Genomic DNA, 25,512 nt, shown 5'->3' with positions numbered 1-25,512 from the left:
GACATCCTGTGTTGTCTCTGACTCATCCCTCCGGGGTGAAGTTGCCCTTGAACGCTGACTAGAGATCAGCTTAACCCTCCCCACACTCTTTCCTTAGCATCAACCATTTGTGGGGAATTCGCCAACGTGACCTTGGATCAGCGTCAAGGAATAACTTCGTCCTCCTCCATCCCATTGCTAGGGAATGACAGTAGGAAGCAAGGAAGAAGGGAGGGAAGGAAGGAAGGAGGCAAGGAAGGAAGAGAGGAAGGCAGGGTGGCTGAAGGCCCCGCCTCTCTTCCAGAACATTCTTTTCAGGGATGAGATTGCGTCCCGTTGGACGACGAGAGGAGTCTGGTCTTGTCTTTCCCCGACCCCCGCCGCTGGAGGACGCTCCCGCTCCCGCTGCCCCCGCTCCCCCCGCTGCCCCCGCCGTCCCCTCGCTCCCTCTCCCCCCGCTCCCGGTCGGACCCGCCTTCGGAACGCCGGGAATTCTGGCGGGACGGAGTGCTGGGCTGGCGGGAAAGCTGACCGTTCTTCTCATCTGGGGAGTTAACAGGGAAGGGATGAGAGAGAGGGAGAGGACGGAAGGAAGGGAGGGAGAGAATGAGGAACCAATAGAGAGAGAGAGAGGATTTAGGAGTGATGAGTGGAGGGGGAGGGAGAAAGAGAGAAAAAAACAGAGAAGGGTGGGAGAGATTCAGCAAGGGAAGGAGAGGAACATTTAATTAAACTAGTAGTAAGTAATACTAGTACATGTAGTGTGTGTGTGTGCATGCGTGTGTTACCCACCAGCCAGTGCCTGCACAGAAGGCTGATCATGAGTACTTAGTAGCTGGGCCTGAATGGTTTCCACCACTCTCTTAAACCTGCGACTGGGACCTGAGCAGAGAGGAGAGAAGAGAAGGTCTCATCACTCATTTAGCATTGGGAGCATCAGATAAAACAATTAGGGACACACCGACCGAAATTAGCTGCTGAGACCATAATCTCTTGTCAAAACAATTTATTGACTTTATATTTTGAGTGAGAAGTTGAGCTGTGGTCCCATAGACATGAATGGAGTTGGGCGGGATTTAGAGTCTTTTTGGAGCCGGACCCTAGCGGACGTTAGAGGAACTGCAGCTTTCAGCCACTTCCTTATTGGCTTCAAAATTCAACCTGTGCCACTGCCAGCCAGTGGGTACTGATTGAAAATATGCTATCTCTTCCTGCACCTTTTGAGGAGCTCACGAAGGAAATCAAATCAAATCATCCTTTGCATCTGCCGCCAATGTCCTACCTTAATAATGGCTTTAAAACATCTCCCTTTCTACCGCCGATGCTTAGTAAGCAGAGTCCAGGCCTAAGCTATTGCCACTTTGTATGTATGTGACTAAATCATAGGCATAACTGCTTTTATTTGACCTCTACTGCCTGATTTTATTTTCAGATTTCTCTTTAGTAGCCACCTTTTGCCACGTTGTCTTTTCATTTCATAGCCTATGAAGAAGGAACAGAGTATTATGCTGAGCAATAGCCCATCCTGCCGACTGTTATCATGATAGTCTACGTTTCTATGTTCATAAAATACATTTTGGGTCACTGATTTGTTTGAAATAAAGGCTAATTGTTTGTCAGCCTATTAGACATCTTAAAGCCAGCCTGTTAATAAACAATTGTCAATCCACCATTCGTTTTTGCTTCTGTACTTCATATTTCTTTGGGCTACTTGGTTATTAAAAAGAAACTTTTAAAATGTCGCTCTTTGTCTTCTCTCTCTCTCTATCCCCTTCTCTAAACACAGTCTCCTACCTGATATTAGAGTGAAGGTGACGCTGTAGATGCCCATCTCCCTCCTCCCTTCCCTCTCCGCTCGTTCCCTCTCTCGCTCCCTCTCTCCCTCAGAGAAAGCAATGTCCACCTATAGGAAACAAGAAGTGAAGGGCCACGTTTACTGTTAAGAGTCCTCAGTTGTTTATTCTTAAATGAATGAGCAAAAGGTTGTTGAATAAATGAGGTTTGTGCACACACACAGATCAAAAATTGTTGGAATAACATGCAATCTATTTTTAAAGTGGGTTTTCTTTTTAAAGATTGAATCCCTGCTCAGCAAGGAAAAATCTGGGAATGCAGAATGAGAATCGTTCGTTTCCTCCTTCAACTCAAACTGCCCTTGAGCAAGGCGTTTAAATCCCAGCTGTTTCAATGGAGCTGCTCAGTGGCCAACAGTGGGAGACTGTGGTTGTACTGGGCGGCTCCCAGTTGTGAATGTGTGTGACTGCGTAAATTTGAACTAGGATATTGTTGAAAAGGCGCATGCGTGCTCAGTCAAGCTTCCCTGGATAAATAAAGGTTAAAAAAAACAAAACTGAAATTCCTGTTTAGATAGCCTGTCATGATAGGATTTCTCTTGCACTGCAAAAAAAAAGTCCATCTTAACATTTAGTCTCATATTCAGCCTTTAGATCTCATTTTTCTTAAACCAAGAGAAAAATTCTTCCAGTGAGGAGATACCTCCACTTGTTTCAAATACAGTTTCATTTTCTAGAAATGAGTGTCAATATCTTGATGTCAGAATAAGGCAGATCACTGCACTACTATCATGACAATGACATTTGATTCCACAAAATTCTTGAATCATGTTGATTTGTATTGGAAATTAGTGAAATTATCGAACCCCATTGGCAGGTCACTTTAAGAAAATTACTATTTTAGGACTCTGTAATAGACTAAATGACTTAAGATGAAGATTTTTTGAAGTGTGGCCACAGAGCAGTGCTTTCAAAATATGGCATCTTTGTTAGCAGTTTGAAGTTAGCTAACCTCTCTCCCCGCAGCACATAACTTATTGCTGATGTACAACTTATTGGAAAGTTGGTCAAGAACTGTAGCTTGCAATGATGTTGGAGGTAACACATCCAAATATATATCCACCAGATTGCGTAAACTTACAAACTACAGCTTTAACAAATATCCAATAGACCAAACTAAAAATAAAACAATACCTGGAACTTGACAGGCTTCTGGAAGACAGAGGGCCGCCGGAGGATTTGTACTCCGCCCGGAAACTGGTCTGAGAAACCACACTGTGGCTGAGGGACGGGATCTGGAGATGGAGGAGGGGTCGGGGATAGGAGGAGAGTGGTGATGAGAAGAAAGACACAAGAAAAAAAGACAAATGAAAGAATGCTGTTCAAAAGCTGACCTTATAAACATGATAGAAAATGAGGGTGAAACTCTCAGCGACAGGATGATCAGAGTGAAAAACAGATATGGGGGAGTGGTTCTCTGCCTTTTTACCGCCACAGATGTTGTTATACGCTGATGATGCTTTTCTTTACATTTTCTTTTGAGGAGGATCTCAAGGCTGATCTAAGCTCGCTTGTACTCACGGAGAGGAAGGCGTGGACGATATCGGCCTTGATTGAGCTGAGCGGTTTGTCTCTGATCACAACAAAGATCTGCTCCTCTTTCTCCAGGCTGATGAAGTTACCAAACCATGACTTCTTCGCCAGTCTGAAATGAACAGAAACAGGCAGGTTATGTATGGCAAAGTGGCTGCATTCACAAATTAGCTAGTGTACAGCATAAACATAGACCACATAAACCAAGACTTCTTAACAGGTCTATACATATTGACACCAGCATCGAGATATATTATATTGATATACTGATGAAGTTCTTAAACCTGAGATTCCTTAGCCACAGAAATACAACATAGATTGGCTGCTAGAGCCCAACCAGCCTTCATCCATCAACAACATAGAGCTACATTAGACAGATACAGTAAGATGGTAAAACTCCTAAATCAAAGACTTCTCACATACAAGAGTATAGCACTAGGTGAAATAGATTACTTTTGCCTATACCTCTTGGTCAGAGGTGGATAGAAGATTTAGCGACTTTTGCAAAACAGCAGCAGTTAGACCATGATTGTCATTCTGTCTTTGCACTGCAAAAATGGCCATTTCAACATTTAGTCATTTAGTTTCATATTCACTATTGTAAATCTTACTTTTCTTGAAACAAATGAACAATTGTGCCAATAGTGTGAGATAATTCCACTTGTTTCTAGAAAATTCCTGAAACATAGGAAACTGCCCTGGAAACAAGTGTCCATATCTTGAAGTAAGGCAGTATAAGGCAGACCGTTCCAAGGAAAATTACGATTTTACGTAATTAAAGCAATAAATTAAAAAGAAAATTGAAATCGCAATATGAATTTATGCAATTTCCAAATCGCAGAGGCTGCAATTAATTGCTTAAGAAAGAGGGTGGTGGTGTTTTAGAGCTATGGGTAATCTTTGGTCCATGAATCAAGTACAATATTGGTAAAAATCTTTCATCTTACTCAAACTCAGTAAATCCAGCACACTGACATCACTTTTCTTTAAACAATTTTAGTTCTAAAACATTTTGGACCAGAAAAAACAATGATATGAATCGCAGTTTAAATCACAATTGCAATATAATGCCCAATAATCGCAATTGGATTTTTTGTCAATATCTTTCAGCCCTAATTTTAAGACCAGATTAAACGACACGTTAAGATTTAAGGATTGTTAAGGATTTTAGTTGCAGTGTGCCCAGTATGTGTATTACTGTTACAGGTGTCATCCATACTAAAATAGTTTTGACCCCAGCGTTTCTTGCCAAGAGGCTAGGAGACTTGATTATTAGATCTTATCTCTGAATGCAAAGTATGGAGATAGTAATTGTTAGAATGGGCAGCAGACCAAGCAGATGTTGAAGACTACAGCTAGTCTTCAACATCGCACAGATAACGGACAGATATAGACAGAAACACCAAGAAGTGTGTGTACTCACTCTGGACTGGACTCTGGAGTCAAACTGGACATGTCCTCCGATGTAGGGACTGAAACAGAGAAAGAGACAGAGAGAGAGAGAGAGAGAGAGAGAAAGAACAATACAAAGGAGGAGGACAAAAAGGCAGTGAGACGGCAGGGAATCTTAATGACAGGGCCGGATGAGTTTTAATTGAATTGTCCTAATTACACCACAGACTCAGACGCTCCTCTCCTCAACATAGCCAAAGACCGCAGGCTAGGAAACCTGCTTGTTCCTTGGGGATATTAAATTCTATCTTGGGTATAAATGCGGAAAATGAAGATCCAAATGTTTCATCATGTAAAAAAATGACAAAACATCTCTCATTAACCCCGATGGACAGGGTATGAATAAAGCTTTTTCTGAATATAGAAATATGTTGCTTCACCCTGCAGCTGCAAAACACATTTTAGAATGTAATAAAAGCTCAGCCAGCAGTTTGCATCAGTTGACAGGGTACAAATACATTTTCTGTCATCTTGCAGTTTGTGTTAGTGGAAGTACTCCTGTTTTTTATTAAAGCTGCACCAGGCAAGAATTTGCTGTAAAAACACAGCCGGCTTATCACTCTAAATCACAAAGTGGGGCTGCCACAGAGAAGAGAATCCCATGCCTGCTAAGTGAGACCCTGTATATTAGATTCACCCTATTTTCCCAAATTAAACTACATTAACTTTGCATGTTGGTGGCTACAAATGGCAGCAAGAGGTAACGGTGTGAAACTTTTGGAACTTCAATACCCAGAAATTATGGGCCAACGTGCAAATTTGGCTATTGCAGCTTAAAGAGTAACTACCGTATTTCCTCTAATAGTGGCCGGTAGTCAATTAAAAGCCGGGTCTCCGATAATGGCCGGGGCCGTGGTCGACACGAACAAATAAAGGCCGGCCCCAAATACAGGCCAGGAAAAAAAACAAAGGAAAAAACAACGGTGGATACCGGTAAACTCCTGGTGCCTGTTATATAATGTAACTGTAGTTTGTAGTAACGTACAAGTGCCACAAGATGGCAGTATGCCACAAGATGGCTCGGCCGGCGGAAGTCTCTGGAGCATGCCGTCGTCGATTACCGTAATTATCGGTAATGCATTGCGGTAACAAAAAAACGGCTACCTAATGAACCCCAACAGAAGCAGATCAGAAAACAAGGAGGCTTCCTACCAAAATATGAGCAAATATACTTATGAAACAGAGGGAATTAGAAATAAAGGCCTGTCTCTAATATAAGCCTGCTTCCAATAAAGGCCTGGTACTCTCTGCAGTTGAGGTAAATAAAGGCCCGGGCCAATATTAGAGGAAATATGGTAAACCCCAAACCCAAATCAGTGGTGAAGCCTGACACCTAATGGTGAAAAGTAGGGTACTGAACTGGCCATCTGCTATTGGCTGGTTTTAAAAGGTAAAGTGACAGCTGCAGCACCGTGTGATGTTGGAAGTGAAACTCCGCTCACCTTGCAGCTTGCGTCGGTGGAAGCGCGGCGAGCCCAGCAGGTTGTTCTTGAACGAGTTGAGCCTCGTCCTCCAGTGGGCCGAGCTCGAGGCGGCCAACCCCCCGCTGCCGCCGGGGCTGGAGGGCGGGGTCAGCGACAGCGAGGCCCCGCCGCCGCCGTCCGCTCTGGAGGAAGAAGACGAGGAGGAGGAGGAGGGAGGGGTGGTGGAGGAGGGGTGCTGGATTTGGTGCACGGGCGTGCCCAGGGGGGTGGGCAGCGGCGAGCCCTGCGGAGTGACCTGCGACACAGGGGGAGGGGCGGCAGAGGCGTTAGAGGACGAGTGCGCGTTCTTGGCGACCGACTTGAAGACGGAGGGCGTGGGGAAGAGGAAGAAGCGCGGGATGGGGGAGAGGAGGGGGGAGGGGGAGGGCGAAGGGGAGGGGGGAGCCTGGAGGGGGAGGGACTTCATGGACTGGAGGTGGGGCCGCTCGACGGGGCCCTTGGAGGGCAGGGTCTGGGTTTTGGGGTCGGGCGGCGGGCGGGACGGCCGCGGGGCGGTGGCGCTTCCCGGTTTGGGGTCTTTGGTGGAGGAGGTGGAGGTGGAGGTGACTTCTGATTGGCTGAAAGTGAAGACCGGGCTCTGATGCACAGACAGAGGAAGACGGAGAGAGATGGGGAGAAGGAGGGGAAGGAGGGATGGAGAGATGAGAGAGAAAGCAATGGTCATGAATTATGGTTCATGGATAGGAAGGTCTCCTACGTCTAGATTCTTCTTCAATATTGGACCAGATGCATTAAACGGCAGATGCAGGAGGAGTCAAACATGCCATTTTAAAGCAGCTGGTCCATTATAAATTATAGATTATCTATTCTCTTATCTGGATATAGTTGTGTGTGTGTGTGTGTGTATGTGTGTGTGTATGAGACAGAATGTAGTGTCTATGAAATGAAAATGTGTATGGCTGAAAATGAGACAGTATGGAGGAGAAGCCATGGCTAACGATGAAACTCTGAATCGAAGCTATCAGAGGAAAATTACACAGGAGAAACCAATATGGGTTTTTTGCTAACATTTAAATATACAGTACATAATTCAGTTGTACATAAAACAGAGCATAGTGGTTTTAAATCTACTTTTATTTACTGCTTATACACCAAGTCCCTTGATAATGTCTATGAGAATCTGCAATGCAATTATACTGGAAGTGGCAAACAAGCATTCCTATTTACCTCCCTATTGGCTCCCATATTAAATCATGTTAAAATAATGATAAAGGTAAAATCACTGTCCCTATGCAACTGTTAACTGTATGAAGATACACCTCCTAAAATTACAAAAACTAAAGAATACAGATAACATACACATAATAGAAGTACCACTGATGCAGATATGACTGTATAATATACACACAAATATTGCACACCCTGTCACTTACTATATAGCTCATCATTTGATATAGTATTAATCCACAGGCACGGACAAGCATGGACGGGGCAAACTGTCCTCATTAATACGGCTTTCTGTGCCAATCCCCTACTCTCCTGAGAATAATCATCTAGTCAGGTTATATAATCTAATGTACAGTATAGCAGCGCTGTTTAAAGTCTGGGCCACGAGCAAAACATGGGTCAGGTGGAGATTAAAAATGGGTCCCCAAATCATTCTGTAGAAAATGGTATCAAACGGTGTCAGCTATGTTACTTCACATCTCCCAAGCCCTTACAACAGGCAGAATAAAATGTAGCAAATATCGCGATTCATTTTTCTGCCCCGCGATACGTTATCGTCACATTTTTGAATCGCGATATGTTGAATTTCAATATATCGTCCCATCCCTGTTAGTCTAAGCGTTCATTTGCTTGGGAGGTTTAAAGACTATTTTCAAACTATGGGTCTCCAAAGAACATTGTGATGTCTAATGCAGTGCACTATAGCAAAAATGACCAAGAGGGGATTCTTCACTGTGTATTATGGATACTAGGATGATGTGGCTAGGTAAGAGGTACCGCCCTGTACTGTCAGCATCACTGAAGTACCCATGATCACAGTAAATAATGCACTCTGGGCTTTTATTCTATTATGGCTTTTATACAACGGGTACTATAGTGTGTGTTTACCGTCTGAAAAGCATTCTTCAAAGTGCCGCGCGTACTCCAAAATGAAAGTGAAGTAGAGCAGAGAAGAGCTCTTACTTTGGGACCGCTGAGCCGTCACGTGTATATAATGTGAAGTAGAGTCGAATAGAATAGAATCAAGTAGAGTGAAGTTCTTACCCTGGGACTGCTGAGAGGGCTGGAGGACAGACCCGTGGACGCTCCACTGACAGAACGAGACCTTTTGGGACAGCAAACAGCAACAGTCCGCAACAATCAACAGTCAAAGTCAAGTTTGTAGGTTATGATTGTTGTCTATTCTGATCTGTGTTGGGCTTGGTGCTCCAAAAAGCAATGTATTTGTCATTGCTCATTCTGTTAAGTTTATGTTCCAATGTTTTTTCGTCCTTTTTGCTCGATAAAATCAAACTAGTGGGAGTTCTTGCACCCTGAGAAAGTCAACTTTTCTGCCATTTCTCATCTAAGCTGGCTTATAATAAGAGGACAACGAGGAGTTATGATGAAAACAAACCGGGGTATGGGGAAAGTTTTGGATAATATATCATTTTTGTTTTGGATAATTCAACTTGATGCTCATATTTAGAGGGCGGAGACAAAAATAACAACTTATTTTTTTGATTGGTAACTGTAATATCATTACTGAAACTGAAACAGTAATTCGTTGTTAGTGGGAAAAGTGTCAATATTACTCTAATTTGGAATCCAATATTGAAGTACTATCTCATCACAAAACAATTATACAGTACCTACATATCAGAATTTCACTTTCAACTTATTTTTAAGATACAAAATGCAGACCTCTTCCAAGTGCCTGATTTCTGACGTGTGCAGGGGACGGTAACTATATATATAGTGTGTATGTAATTATATGTGTGTATGGGCTGGTCCGTACCTCTGGCTGTGTGCGGAGGTGTCCAGGGCCCTGCGAGGCGGGGTGGGAGACCCTGTTCCGTGACGCTGAGGACCTCCAGCTCTTCCTCTCCGGTCGACACCGGCCGTGACGCCGTCAACATGGGGGAGTCCACGCGCTTCCTGGGAGGGTCTGGAAGGAGAGACATGTCAGTGTTAGGGCATGTTCCCTCTGGATAAGAGTGCCAGCTACATGCCTAAACTGTAAAAAGTAAATGTAATTTGCTCCACCTACTTAAAACATTACTGAATGGACCTATACCCCCGCCAAATAATGTTATCCTTCCGCAATCTGCAGTATACACCTAAAAATGATCTAAACCTATATTGGTTGTAAAGAGCATTTGTTCTCACCTAAGTCATTTCTGGGCGGCAGATCCTCGTCTTCACAGCTGGGGTATCGCTCCTTCCTGTCCAACAGGAGGTAGTAGATCATCTTCTCCTGGTTCTCCCTGCAGAAAGAGACAGACACAGAGAGAAACAGAAAGAGAGAGGAGAGAGAAACATGTTAACTGACAGAACATGGAAAAGAGAGAGAACTCATTGTTCATATTTTGATATTATAACCAAATCGAGCATATCTAGAGGCTTTGCAGTGGTGTCACAAATCTCCTCGCAACCACAGCTGGTGCCATGATGGAGGTTCATGACGACTGTGAGCAAATATAGCTGAATATACAACACTGTGCTAGAAAAAAAGAGATACCGTGTTTCCTCTAATAGTGGCTGGTAGTCAATTAAAAGCCGGTCTCCGATAATGGCCGGGGCCGTGGTCGACACGAACAAATAAAGGCCGGCCCCAAATACAAGGCCGGGAAAAAAACAAAGGAAAAAACAACGGTGATACCGGTAAACTCCTGGTGCCTGTTATATAATGTAACTGTAGTTTGTAGTAACGTACAAGTGCCACAAGATGGCAGTATGCCACAAGATGGCTCGGCCGGCGGAAGTCTCTGGAGCGTGCCATTGTCGATTACCGTAATTATCGGTAATGCATCGCAGTAACAAAAAAACAGCTACCTAACGAACCCCAATAGAAGCAGATCAGAAAACAAGGAGGCTTCCTACTAAAATATGAGCAAATATACTTATCAAACAGAGGGAATTAGAAATAAAGGCCTGTCTCTAATATAAGCCCTCAACTGCAGAGGTACCCTCTGCAGTTGAGGTAAATAAAGGCCCGGGCCAATATTAGAGGAAATACGTGGTATCTGAATTATGCTATCTGTGTTGTGAGTGTGGTCCATTCCTTAACATTAGAAGTAAAAGCGAATGGCAGATTATTTTTCAAAATGGAGTTAATATGACACAGTAAAATGTCTTTAGCACTATAGTCTCTACCCCAAAACACTCAAAGTTATAGCTTGAGAAGAGTCAGTTCAGTTAACCTGAAGAAACATTTGGTGTTTGGCTTTGTTAGCTAGCTAATTAGCCAGCAAGCTAATTTAGCACAGCAGGTACTGTTAATGTTATCATGAAACTACTAGCCACTACTAGCTACCAGTGGTGGAAAGTAACTAAGTACATTTACTCAAGTACTGTACTTAAGTACAATTTTGAGGTACTTTACTTTACTTGAGTATTTCCATTTTATGTTACTTTGTACTTATACTCCACTACATTTTAGAGGGAAATATTGTACTTTTTACTCCATTACATTTATTTCACAGCTATAGTTACTTTTCAGATCAGTATTTTATATTTAAAACATTTGATCAGCTTTATAAAATAACTATAAAATAGCATTGTTATAGATTAGACTACCCAAAAGTATAGCTAAATTGTTAAGATTAGCTTCATGTTGACAACTTTAAAATGCTGCTTACATGTACATGTATGTCAATAAATCAGTATTAATATTCCAATAATTTATGAAAAATATAACTCTCTAAATGGGGACAGTTTGCATAATGAGTACGTTTACTTTGATACTCTAAGTACATTTTGCTGCCAATACTTATGTACTTTGACTTAAGTAAGATTTTGAATGCAGGACCTTTACTTGTAATGGAGTATATTTACATTGTTGTATTGCTACTTTTACTTAAGTAAAAGATCTCAGTACTTCTTCCACCACTGCTAGCTACTAGCAACGTAACATAGTCGCGTGTTAATAAGACAGAAATAGTTAGCTGACCAGATACTATGGTTAGCTAGTTAATTAGCAAGCTGATATTAGCTCAACACAAAATTGATAGCATTAATCATGTTACTGTGGAGATGGTTCAGTTGGTTTAGAAGTAAGTTTAGAAATGCAGTCAGTTATCAGAGCTGAGAACCTCCAATATGGCCGCTAGAGGGCATGTTCTGTCAGCTGAGTGTCCTCCATAGAACAAACTGAAGCGACCAACTTATGTCATCCACAAACCTGCTTCACCAAAACAAAGCCCTGGTACATATAAACTCAAAATATGCTACAATTCACGTGAACTTTATCGGCTTGTCTTGTTCATTGGGACTCCTCTACGGGTGTTTGTTGCATTGTGGGTAGCGAAGAGCCACACAATGGATAGAAAGAAGAGAGAGGGAGAGAGATAGAGAAAGAGGCATTGTTGATATTGCGTCTCTTGTTCCTGCCATGCCAGAGTGATGAATGATGTAACTAATTGACTTGCCAAAACGAGACAGACAAAAGAGAACGAGACAGAGAGAGAGACAAGAGAGAGAGAGAGAGAGAGAGAGGGATTAAATGAATGCCAAAGCAATGACTCGAAACAATTATGCAATTGCTTTTGCTTCGTTTTTTTGGAGGTTTTTGCAGGTAACAGCTATGGACGAAACTACACTATATCTACTTAGGATTTCAACATTGGGGCAGACCGTCATATCGAGCGTTTGCTGGGTTCTAGTCACTCACTCTTCGCACTGCAGGTCCCGCGTGAGCTTGACCCGGTCTCTGAAGCAGCCGAGGGAGTGCATGCTGTCCAGGACGTCCGGGTCCAGCTCCGTGAGGGACACGATCCTCTTCACGCACACCCGGCGGGGGGGGGGCTGCTCCGGGCACGGCTCGTTGCGACCGCCCCTGATGGAGTTAGACACGGTTAGATGAGGACGCTCTAAATGCTGTTTCAGAGACTTTTCCACCCTGCCAAGAAGAAAATCCTCGGAGAAGCACTTAAGACGTTCCTTTGGCATGAAAACGGTCAAATTTAAAGATACTGAATGTTGGCAGAAAATATCGCTTATCAGCAGCTTCGGATATTTAAACAGCCAGATTGCAGCAGGTTATCTCCCATTGGAAAGAGATCAACATAATTAAGTAATACCAGAAGCTGTTTTTCACTGCGATTGAAAGGTTTTCCAGCTGTTCTTAAAGGGAATTATCAGCATGGTTGGTACACATCTTTAACTACTCAGATGGCTGAAACTACCTGCTGTACAAGAGGAAATACAGAATTCTCCTTTCACCGTTACCTTGTGGATATCAGCGTAGATTGTAGATAGAGTATTTTGATGTAATTATGGAATGTAGTAAAGAGGAAGGGAAGAGAGGAGATAAGCGGAGAGGCAGACGAAACATGAAAGGTAACAGAAACAAGAACAGAAAGATAAGATACTTACTGGTACCAGGAATGTTTCTGTATTGCTTCTAGCTGCAATCAACCAAAACAGAGAGCAGATGTTAAAGTACTTATCAAAATACAGATATCAAGATGCATCTTGCCATTTTTACAGTAGATTTAATAGATCAGACCAGTTGTGCTATATGGGAGATAAAGTCACCAAGTAAGCAAAAAAGCTAGATACACCCACACTCATAATAAGAAGTTTGGTAACAATTTCTATGACGCCCATGTCTATAACGCATTATAAACATACTTATAATGCGTTATAATCTGCTTATAGCACTGTATAATTATAGTTATAAGCACTCATAAATATTCATAATGCTTTGTAACAATAACCATAACACATTATAAAGCATTTTATACTTACAAGGTCAAGTATAATAATACTTCATAATTGCTGGTCACTCACGGACATTTTTTTTGCAAGGATTATAGTGTATTATAATTCTCATAGTTGTAATACATTATGACCCGTTATATACAGCTACAGGTAAAGTAGAAATTGTTTCAGGTATTATCTGTCAATTGTCAATTGAGTCTTTAGAGTGAGTTTTTTGGGGAAACATTACATTAGTGAAATGTAAATGTCCATCATTCAGTTGTTCATCATCAAAAAGTGGTGTCAAATTGGAGTACTCAATTTCTGTTATGACCCGTAAACAAATAAATTAATTTTACAACGTTTTGTGTGTTGTTCTTGCATAGATTTAATGATATTTTTTTCACTTTACTTAAAGCAAACAATGACCACTTAGAGTAACTTATATCACATTATAATGCATTATAACGTGATTATAATGCATTATAACGTGATTATAATGCATTATAAAATGATTATAAAGTATTACAACTATGAGAATTATAATACACTATGATCCTTGCAAAAAAAAAAATGACAGTGAGTGACCAGCAATTATGTTAAGTATTATGATACTTGACCTTATAAGTCATTATAAAATGCTTTATAATGTGTTATGATTATTGTTATAAAGCATTATAAATATGTATGAGTGCTTATAACTATAATTATACAGTGCTATAAGGAGATTATAACGCATTATAAGTCTGTTTATAATGCATTATAGACATGGGCGTCAAGTGTTACCATAAGTTTCGCTGTTTTTTGCTATTTTGTGATAGTTGGATAAGTAACAAACATGTTTCAGGAATTAGTCAGTTTGAAAATTTCCTATGACCAGGCACCATTAAAGTCCCCTAACCTAGAATGTATTTGTACATCTGTATAGAGGAGACCAGGAGGCAGAACTTTGCATTTGTTAAATCAATTAGATGCTGCAGTATTAGTCAGCATGAACCAAAGAAGGGAAACAATGATTCAGTGTTATCAAGACGAAAGTCACTATTCCTTCTCTGGATTTTGGATTTCTGAATTGAATTGCATTATACTTATATACTTATCATGCAACATCAATGTTCTATAGCATCCTAGTATGCCCACAATATCTGCTTTACAAGAACTGAGAAAAACGCCTTATTTCCTATGTATTTTGAACAGTTTAAGATGCATTTACAGTGTTTAGGCTCGGCTCCAGTGTAATGAAACATCTTTGACACGTCTAAAACAACGTCAACGCCAACTACAACTACGTCAATAACAGTAAAAAAAAAAACAGAAAAAAAAACACTGCAGATGCGTGGTTTCAGTCCCAATGAGCCAGACCTGCTGTTCTGCTTGCATAACGGACGCTAAAGTTTTGAACGGGATTGAAATCTGTCTCCTCGAGTGCCGCGGTTGCCATGGAGACAACTAGCAGACAGAGAGAGAGAGAGAGAGAGAGAGAGAGAGACAGACATAGAAAGAGAGGGAGACAGTCTGACCTGGTTTCAGGCTCCATTAATCAACAGCTCATCAGACGAATCCACAGCTCTGATTAAATCTGCTCTGTTGTAGCTGAATGACTGACTGACTGACATCCATACAGACGCCTGACAGAGGCTTTCCCTCTCTTTCTTTCTTTCTTTCTTTCTTTCTTTCTTTGCTTCTTTCTTTCTTTCTGTCTCCCTCTGAACCGCCAGTCTCTTTTCAAGCTTCACTTTTGGGGGCGAAAGGGAAGCGAGACGTCCCTCCTCTCTCTCACTCTTGGTCCCTCCATTCCCTCTCTCCATCCACCTGTCCACCCACTTATCTATCCATCCATCCAGACAGACATGCATTCCTCTCTCCCTCCCATCATCTTTCTTTTTTGTCCTCTCAGTTTCACATCTGTCTGAGTGTCCGTTTCTCCCTCTCTTCCTCCTCCTTTTTCCCCTCCATCCCTCATCTCTTCATCCATTCCTCTCCCTCCATACCAAAGCCGTGCCTACAAGAGGGTGTCCTCTTTACCTCCCTCCTTCACTTCATTCATTTGAGCAGGGATTGGCAGTCGGACTGTTAAATTTGGGGGGGGGGTTCCTCACTCTCTCTATCTCTTCATTTATCCCCCCCCTCTCTCAATCCCCCCCCACTTCATCCTCCCTCCATACTGCCAGTCTCTTGCCAGGGTTGATTTCTATCACATCTTGAAGCGAGGTTCTCCCTTCCTTCCTTCCTTCCTTCCTTCCTCCTTTAATTTGTTACATAGCCGTACCTCCATCAAGGATTGGCTGAGTGACAAAATTTTTGCTCTTCTGCGTTCGTGCGAAATCAAGACGCACGGAAAGCATGAACCAGCCTTTACTCACTTCCTCCCACCATCCCTCCTTCTATTGTCAGGGATGACTCCTATCACACCTTTTAAAGACAAACATCCATCCTCAGATACTCTGTTAGATATCATCAATCTGTGATGTTCAGTTATTTTGTAATTTGCATTTTTGGTGTACACACTTGCCCTCAACCTGCCTCGTCTACTTCTACTTCAGTTAGTGATTTCCTACGTTTCCCAGAATGCCTATCGACAACCCCCAGAAGAAGGGGCGTGGGACTTGTAGCTTTCAATCAAAGGCGGGTGTTAGGGCTGAACAATTAATCAAAATTTTATCGAAATCGCAATATGGCCTACTGCGCAATTTTCAAATTGCAGGAGGCGCAATATTTGTTAAAGGTGACTTTTTGGCCACTTTTCCGCATGAATAAGAAAAACCATCACCAAACATAAAAACTGTCCCAGAAATAAAAGTTACATCGCCATTAGCTGTTTCTTTTAACAGTGTTTAAGTGTCGTAGGGTGGATTTTGCCTTTAAGCAAGCCTAAACCTACACCTCCACTTCCTCCTCTTCTCTCCCTCCCTCCCTCCCTCCCTCCCTCCATACCGTGAGCCTCTTGTCAGCGTTGACTTCTATCATCCCTTTGAGCAACGCCTGGCAGTCGGGGGGGATGAAGTGGGGCATGTGGAACACCCCGCTCTTCACCTTCTCCAGGAGCTGCCGCAGGTTGTCGTGGTCAAAGGGCAAGGCACCCTGGGTAAAAAGTCGGGCGGAGAAGGAGGGAGAGGGAAAGAAACGGAGGGTGAAGAGAGTGAGCGAGAAGAGGTGGTGGTGGAGGGGAGAGAGGTGGGTTATGTCACTCATTTATACAAGCAGAAACGTGTAAAGACATTTTTTTTACAGTAAAATAGTGCAAGGAATATCGGAATATCTGACCAAAAATACCTTGGTTGAGTCTACGCTAATGCTAACACTGCACTACGCTTTCCAAAATGGCTGAACAGAGCACAGAGTCATACGTGAACATAAGAAATTTCATACAATAACGCCGAAAATGAACCACAAGTACAAATTTAAAAGACATGGATATTCCTTGATAACTACAGTCCTGCGATATTAAATTTTCTGTGGTATTTACATTCATAATCCCCTGAAATAGCCAAACATTGCTTGCTAGCTAGGCTATCGCTAGCTCGGTTGCTAACGTTAGCCTAGAAGCAGACACTCGCTTCCATTCTTCACTCGCCTCAGAAGAAGGCGAGAGACTAAAGGCTGGAGGAACGAGAAGAAAAGAGGAGGAAGGATGGGGTGGAAAGGAACGAAAGAGGGAGTGGGACGTGGAGAAGGAGAGAGAAGGAGTGAAAAGATGGAAGGCGAGGCCGTCTTTACCACGAGAAGAGCGAAGAGGATGACTCCGCAACTCCAAACATCTGCCCTGCGACCGTCGTACTTCTCCCCCTGAAACACACACACGCAAAAAGACAGGGGAATTAGACGTATACACACACACACACACACACACACACACACACACTGAGAGGGCAGTAACTTACCCTTATGACTTCTGGGCAAGCGTAGTGTGGTGATCTATAAAGAAAGAAGAAGAGATATACTGAATTACATAACCAGAAACATATAGAAAGGCAGGAGTGTTTGCCTGTGTGTTTGGGGCGCTGATTCATGTAAATAAAATATTCTATACAGAGTTTAAAAAAACATGAAAACACCTGCTCTTTCCACACAATAGACCTAATTTCATCTGTTCAATCCAATTCAGCTACGGTCTAAGAAAGAGGTGTAAGCCTTGAATTAACCGAGCCATCGATTGTGTAAAAGAAAGTGCAGCTGAATGATGGGGACATGTTCCTAATATTTAGTACACTCAGTGTGTATCCTCCAATTTTAGACCAATTGTTCGAATCCTAAAATCAATTAAATATCACGGATTAGATGTCACTGGAAAAGACACATTTCTCGTCTTTCATTTAAGGCCAACCTGCACATTTAAAGAACAAAATGAACACAGCTATCTATAGAGAAATGAACTGATTACCAACATGTTAAGCACTTATTAAACACTTACACATCATCTTTTTAATTCATTTAAAGAATCTGTAACTTGTATACCTTATATCAGTGATTCTCAACCTTTTTCATATCAAGGACCCCTAATTTAGTCCACATTAGGGCCACGGACCCCCATTTGAGAGTATTTCTATTGTTAGATATGATTTTGTCCAGAATTCCATGAATATCTGTACTGTAGGTAGAGAGATAACAGTGAAACTATGATCAAAATAGATTAGATTTTTATACCTTCTGTAGTTGTGTTAACTTCTGAAATAAATGAAATAATGCTAAAATTTAACAATTCATCAATTTGCTGGGGACCCCCAGGAACCCCCTCAAGGACCACTGGTGGTCCCTGGACCCCACGTTAAGAACCACCGCCTTATATGAACTTATGACGAATATAAAATAATCTCTAAATAGCTTACCATTACCAAAGAGCATTATGAAAATTTCTGGGAATCATATGAAACCACTCTCTGACAGCAGTGTCCCTTCACCCATTACAACCAGTACTCACCCACAACTGGTTTCCAGCAGGCTGTCCCCCACTTGTAGAGAGGCCATGCCAAAGTCTGCTATCCTGATGTTATTCTTCTCATCCAGGAGAAGATTCTCTGGCTTCAGGTCTCTGTGACTGGATACACACACACACACACACATTGAGTGTACTGAAGTCTTTTTTTCCCAGACCATAAACTGCGGCTACAGCTATGCTTTATGGCAGTGGTTCTCAATGATTTTGGAACGATTTTCCCTTTTCAGGTCGTTTCGTTTGATTCATTATCAGAGGAGGCCTAGCGACTGAAAACTAGTATTTCATGAGGAGAAAAAAAGCAAGAATTTGAGAAAAATCAGAAAAATACACATGAGGATAACTTGTATAGTAGAAACATGCTTCTCCAATGTCACAAATCATCTTGTGACCCTCAGGTTGAGAACCACTTCTTTAGGGTATGCTGGTACATTTAGTGGACTTACATATTACGCATAAACATTTATATTGATAATAAGTAGATCCACTGTTTCTAAAAGCGGGAAAATCTTTGACAGGGACTTTCTGTATCTCTTCTCTGTATCTCTTGGTTGTGTTGCAGAACTGGGTCAAACACTGTAGCGTTTGCCAAAAAAATCCTATCGTTTGTTTTACCTCATTTGGGACACCAAATGTGGGGCGTTTTACTAATCCTTCAGATAATGTCATGGAGCTTCTCAGTCACAGAAAAGCATACTGAACCGCCTTTCAAATTCTTTCCAGTGGTTGTCTAAACTTTCTGGTACTCTTTGTGCTAAACTCCACCCAAGCTAAGTCCATTCTATGAGTCAGCTTCATGTACAAGTGCAATCCCCAGGAAAGCTATTAAAACTGGTGTCAGAGTCTAAAGCAATATCAACAGGGTGTCTACAGTTGTGGCTTATATCAATCAAGTAAGCTTACATTTTGTACAAGCAATATAATTGAAAGTGCTTCGCAGCATGATTTAAAAAAGAGCCTGAATAGAATTAGACCATAACAGCAACTTTCTAAAAATCAGTCATACATCACCAAGGTAGACATCATGACATAAAAGCGAAGCACTATTCAAACCCTTACAAAACAAGTCAAATGTGAAAACCCACATGTGAATTCGAAGCACATGTGTTTTTTGGACACGTTGATTTTTGACATGTGAAATTTCCCATTTCCCCTGTGAAAATGGCATTTTGGTCTCCTTTGCATGTGAAATTAGGTTTTCACATGTGAAACAAATATGGTCACATGTAACGACAGGTGAAAAATGTGGAAAAAATGTACATGTGAAAAAAAAAAAAAAAAACACTTTTCACCTATGAACTGACATTTTCACATCTGAAGTGCAAAACTGTCACATGTGATGTCAGCAGGCAATGTGGAAAAAAATGTTCACATTTGCAAACAAACGTGTCCAAAAAGTGCATGTGCTTTGAATTCACATGTGATGACAGCACGCAATGTGGAAAAAATTGTTGATTTGAAAACTGACATGTATACAATAATGCTTTGAATTCACATGTGGGGTTTTCACATGTGACTTTTTTGTAACAAGAAATTTGTAAAAAAAAAAAAAATCAAGCAAGTATATGAGAAAGTTCCCCTGGCTTCTCACGGACCATATGGAGTGACTGTGGCAGAAGTCGAGGGCGGAGATGATTTGTCTGAAGAACTTCCTGGCCTCTTTGGGGGTCAACCTGCCCTTCTTCACCAGGTAGTCAAACAGCTCTCCGCCCGACACATGCTCCAACACCAGGTACCTGGGGGTCAGAGGATGGAGGGAGGAAGGAGGAGAGAAACGGAAACCCCCTCAGAAAACAGGAACGTGTCAAAACCATCCGCAGACAGATAACACGCTCACGGATGCCTCTTCCGTAAATGCAGACCTTTACGCACGCCTTCTATATCTTTGATGTCCTATTTTTATTTTATTTTTTTTTATCTTAGTTTTGTCTTCCCTGCGGACTCAAGGTTGTTTTTGTTCTGGCAGAGATCCAGAGGCAGCAAAGGCAGATAACAGGCCGAGGAGAGGAGAAAGATGCAGAGATACTCACAGGTATTTGTTATTCTCATAGACATCATGCAGCTTCAGAACGTGAGGGTGCTCTATTAGTTTAAGAATAGCTATTTCTCTCTCCACCTGGAGAGAGAGAGAGAGAGAGAGAGAGAGAGGGGGGGGGGGTGGAGTTAGAGAGGAGCAAGTGTAAAGACATGTTGTGGAGCAGAGGGAGAGAAAAAGAAGGAAAGAAAGAAAAGAGGATGAGTAAAGAGTGAGTGAAATGTAAAACAAGAAAATGTCTATTCTGTACGACGATTCTGTCACAACCTCATCGTCCTACAAAGACAGAAGAAATAGAAATGTGCATTCACACAAGAAACACAGAAAATAACTCTACAGATCATTGCCAGTGTTGACCACAGTCGCCCAATTTTCCTCCATTTGTTGGTAAGGAAAAGTTGGCTGCAGCTGAACTTTTGGATTGCAGCCTAAAAAACTGCAAAAGCACAGATAGAAATGGAGTGGAGTTTCTAATGGAGGGCCGCTGCCAGTGACGAATGAGTCTGTCATTTATTTTGAGCTTCTATGAAAACATATAGTGCAAGTGTTTCCACTGACATTACGTTCCGTTTCTGTTGTAAGACAACTGCACGGGCCATAAAAAAGTGACTTCATTCAGGGTCCCAAAACACCAACAGGCCAGTAATGACGTCGTATGGTTGTGACGTCAAAAAAAAGGCAACATGATGGCTAACAAGCTAACGTTAGCACCCAGTAACATTTCGTGAGTCTCCTTCATGCTGCTAATTTTAACAATGCCAGAGTTGCTGTCACATTTCTGCCCTACAAACATGAAACTCTCCAAAACAGTGTGGGAAAATATATACTTATTTCACTATTTCACTTCACAAACAGCTTTCTTTGTCTGTACCAGTTAGCATTTTAGCGGTGTAAGAAAAGTGGATTTTAATGATCAAATATAACAACGTAATATATGACAGGGGACAAGACAAAGTTGAAGGAAAGTTGTGACAGCAGTGGGAAGAGAAATATAACGTGATTTTTATTGCCGTTATATGGGGAGTCTCCTTGTTGCCTGCTTTCCCCTTCTTTCCAGACGTGTCCTTCCTCGGCTAACAGGTAAGTAGCACAATGATGCTAGCAGTCAGAAAGCAGAGTGAGGCAACGGGCAACTTTCCACGGCAGTGCAAATGAGCTATATAGGAGAGCGGGGCATGTTGTCACGTGGGTAAGTTGTCACACGGCTCATAACTCCAAAACCAGAGGGCGCTACCTCAAAAATCTAACAATAATATGTGTGACTTCCGGTTCTGAGGTCAACTCCCTGTTTACATGTGGTCAAGGTCAGCTGAGGTGAGAGCAGTTTTCTTATTTTTCACTTTTAAGTAAATAAATTGGCACTGCATATTTTATGTATCAAAACTGGTATATATATTCAAAATGATATATACTAAGCTAACGTTGGGATTTAGCTAACATTAGCACACATTGTCAGTTTGGGGCACATGCGTACATATACAGTACGGTGCAAAAGTCTTAGGCACCTTAGATTTTTTATATACATTTCTTAGAAGTCTTAGATGTTTATTTGTTTTCTGCATTAGTGTGTCAGTAGACTATTGTTTATCGTAAATGTGTGATATTCAGAAACTTTTCATTTCATTAGTTTTGGAAGCATCTTCACTTTATGGATTTCTTTGACATATGCCTAAGACTTTTGCACAGTACTGTATATATATATATACTGTATATTATTTTGACAACTTGCCCCCAAATTTTTTTATATTGTGTATTCAAATACTGTATTTCTGATGACAGTATGTGTGTGTGTGTGTGTGTGTGTGTAAGCCTTTAATTAATAGGTAATTACAATGAGGAAATGTGTTTTTGTAGGGAAGAAAGGAAGACGGTTAGAAGTAATGAAAGAAAGACTGAGAGTGGTAGCACCCCACCTGATGTAATGTCAAGGGCAGTGAGGCGGCTGAGGCTGCAGAGCAAAACAACAGGCAGCCCTGCCAACAACGGCACTTGGCTATGTAAAGCCAAGGCAGATATGGAGATGCAACTTGTGGACTATGTTACCAGGTCAGCTGACATTTATTTTGGTTTGTCTCCAAGAGAGGTCAGAAGACTTGCCTGGATCGGTTTGCTGTAGCACACCGGTTAAATGAAAAAGAACTAGCTTTTTAAAGGAGAACGGACAGTCACCTCCCCTTAGTATTTGTTTTTACTTAGGCAGTAGGAAAGCTGAGATGGAGTAGGGGAGATGCAGGAGAAGAGGTTCGATCCCAGGCCAGCAGGGGTATATGTAGCTCCAGAGGCAGGGGTCCACTACACCATCTCTGGAAACTTTGTCAGTACCTAGTCATCAGTCAGGTTCATTCATAAATAAGTTGCATTTGGGTTTGGGTTTGAAATAAAAAAATAAAAAAATCTGAATTAATTGGTTGTGTTGTTATTTGTTGAAAAAAATCCACTGTAACACCTTACCCTGGATAGTGTGACTTATCCACTGATGGGCCAAGCTGTCCCACAAGTGCACACACTCTACTTAACCATTTATAAATCCATACTGAAGTAAGAAGTCAAAATCTAAAAATAAAGAGGACTGCGATCTGTTGTGACTGAGAAATGCAAGAGAGAGTAAAAAGTGTGACAACATGCCCCGGCCTCCCCTAGCCTGGGGGCTTTGGGGACTGACAACTGGGACAAAGATAATGTAATTAAGACAGTGGGTTATATGCAGACAGAAATTGTAGCGAAAACATAAAGGTTGGCCAGAATTGTTCACTTCTCCTTCCTTAAAATGTTGCCTGCGTTTCATGTGGTAGCCTAGAGGGGTAAACTGAAAAAATGTGGCACTATTCAGCCACATTTGGAGTGCCGACGTCAATTCAGTGTGTTTTAACTGGCCTTCCCCTCTGTTTCTATATTGACACGCATTACAATCAACTCGCTTCAATCGGTTAACAGATAGTAGCAATGTGGTTACTAGTGGTCAACTTTCCACGGCAATGCAAATGATCAATATAGCAGGGGATTGGGGATTGACAACTGGGACAAAGTCAGTGTTATTAAGACAGTGGGCTGCACATATACAAAAAAGTGAGTAACAAAAAGTAACAAAAACATACAGTTACATACATAACTGCCCTATATTGCGGCCTAAAAGGGCAAACTGAGCCTATTCAGCCACATTTGGAGCACCGGCAAGCAAAAAAAAAAACTACTTTCATTTCTTCCGACCCAATGTGCTTCAGCTGCAGTAGCTTTCGTCTGAGGCCTTAATTAGCAGAATTAAATCATCCTCTATTGTTTGCTACCCAGACGTATTGCCTACACACTCAGCTGTTCCAAGCTACAACACACTGACAAGGCTATTCCTGACTGAAAATAAAGAATTAATTTCTGTTGCTATTTCTGTGGGCTGCAGAGGGGAAGCTATTTACTTGTGTATGTCGAATGTTTTCAGCCCGGTAGCCGCCGTGATAACGGTCTTATTTGACCACACAGCACAGGTAGACACACGTGTATTATGGCCTGGAATGTGGAGGGGGGGGGGGGGGGGGGGGGGGGGGGGGTATTAGTCTTAGTCAGCAGCTTGTGAAATATAAATGAATGCTGTATAGACTGGGCTGCTACAGTAGGGGTGAACATACATATAGGAAGAGAGATTGAAATACAAGCACATAGATAGATAGATAGATAGATAGATAGATAGATAGATAGATAGATAGATAGATAGATAGGTCATGTGATTGCACAACTGTACCTTCATAAGCACAGATTCGGAGAGCTTTTCTCTGTTGACTATCTTTATGGCCACCTTCTGCCCTGTTATACAGTGGACACCCAACTTCACCAGTCCTGAGAGAGAGAGAGAGAGAGAGAGAGAGAGAGAGAGAGAGAGAGAGAGAGACAGAGAGAGAGTGGAAGAATCAAAAAATGTGTGACTCTGTGATAAATCATCATGCAGCGCGAGCATAGGAATCATCACATGAACCCAGACGGCATTCCACAACTGACAGCGTTTTAACTCAGTGACAGAAGGAGGGATTTGTTGGATTGTGGTTTCCTTTTCCCACCCCCGAAACTCCAACAGTAGCAATCGTATAATGAATTTTCAAAGAATACTACACAAACACTATAGGAATATTATAGTGATACCATAGGAGATGAGGAATACCACAAATTAGCCTCCAATAAAGCCACTATACCTTCACTATAGAAGGCCACAGCCACACCATAAGCCACATAGGAAAATCATAGGAATATTATAGGAGTAACACCCTAGACTATAGTCTGATGCACCTTGCAGGCGTCCAGACACATCTCTCTGATCCAATTCACGCGCATTATTAACCTATATGGTTCATCACTATGTCACAATATGCCTATAGGGGGGGATAGGGGATAGGGGAGGGGTCTGCTCGCCATCCCTACCTGTCTGCCCCTTCCCGAGGGTCTTCTCCAGCCGGTAAGGCCCCACATACTGGCTAGACTGGCCCACCGTCAGCTCCTTGCTGCTCATCCTTCCTACGTTCCTCCCCTCCCGACGAAAAGAGACGACGCGATGGCAGGAGTCGGTATTCCCGACAGAAGGCTATAGCTCAAATCGCCGATTTAGTCGATAGCGCGCCGGTCGGTCCTTCTCCGTGCGTAAACGCCGTAGCGCACATCACCGGGCGGCTATGGCGACGAGAATATAAGCCGGAGGGGAGGGAAGGGATGGAGAGGGGAAGAGGGAAGAGGAGAGGAGAGGAGAGGAGAGGAGGTGTGGAGGGCTGGTCGTGATCTAAAGCCGGGCCCCGTAGGCTACTCCCATGCACTTGTTTGTCATGCGGTCAGGCGGCCACCTAAAAAAAAAACCTCCGTGTTGGGAATGAGAAGTCCAGTTCTGTTCACTGTAAGGCTCAGAAGAAGAAAGTAGTTCCCGGTGTCTGTTTCCTAGAGCAGAGAGGGAGGGCATGGATATCAGATGTGTGGTTTTTTTTTTTTTTTTGACTGGTGCCAGTTCGGGGAGATGCTGTCTACAATAATGTGGATCTGGATCACCTCCCCCCCCTCCCCTCCCCTCCCCTCCCCGTCCGCTATAAATGACAGTTTAAAGTTTAAAGCTCCTGTGTAGCTTATGCAGCTGGATAAAAGTGGGATAGAAAAGCACAAAAAGAGACTTGGAGAAGGAAAAACAAAAAGGCTACATTTGTCACAGATCGATTCCTTCTCAAATATCCCAAGTCAGAATGCCCTAATCGAATCCATCCGCTGATCAATACTAAAGGGACCCCCGCCTCGCTATACTACTGATGTCCCAAAAAAGAATCTGCTCGGCGGATACATTCCTCTTCTGTCCCCCCCTGCCCGCCCGCCGTCCCCCGGATAGAAAAAAAAAAAAAAAAAAAAGTCGGGGCCTCTGTTCGGTCGGGATCCGGC

At 42.3% G+C, this 25,512-nt stretch overlaps 1 protein-coding gene across 1 annotated transcript; it reads right to left on the bottom strand.

The window, feature by feature from the left end:
- Window positions 1-293: 293 nt before the first annotated feature.
- LOC139639235 (serine/threonine-protein kinase BRSK2-like) lies at window positions 294-24,610 on the bottom strand. Its single transcript, XM_071513313.1, is given in 24 exon segments — window positions 294-523; window positions 772-861; window positions 1,774-1,882; window positions 2,967-2,998; window positions 3,001-3,067; window positions 3,354-3,477; window positions 4,789-4,837; window positions 6,260-6,878; window positions 8,513-8,573; window positions 9,246-9,294; window positions 9,297-9,326; window positions 9,329-9,356; window positions 9,358-9,395; window positions 9,617-9,714; window positions 12,120-12,284; window positions 12,824-12,855; window positions 16,085-16,231; window positions 16,868-16,936; window positions 17,032-17,065; window positions 18,069-18,185; window positions 19,679-19,819; window positions 20,114-20,199; window positions 23,852-23,946; window positions 24,523-24,610. Coding segments are annotated over 24 exon segments (2,598 nt in total).
- Window positions 24,611-25,512: the final 902 nt, after the last annotated feature.

Source organism: Centroberyx affinis, unplaced genomic scaffold, assembly GCF_046629955.1.
Source record: "Centroberyx affinis isolate AG114_WGS23_722 - 3 ecotype Tasmania unplaced genomic scaffold, CSIRO-AGI_Caff_v1 ptg006985l_1, whole genome shotgun sequence".
NCBI classification, from domain to species: domain Eukaryota; kingdom Metazoa; phylum Chordata; class Actinopteri; order Beryciformes; family Berycidae; genus Centroberyx; species Centroberyx affinis.
The sequence above is the reverse complement of the archived record's forward strand: the minus strand, read 5'-3'. Positions and strand labels throughout refer to the sequence as shown.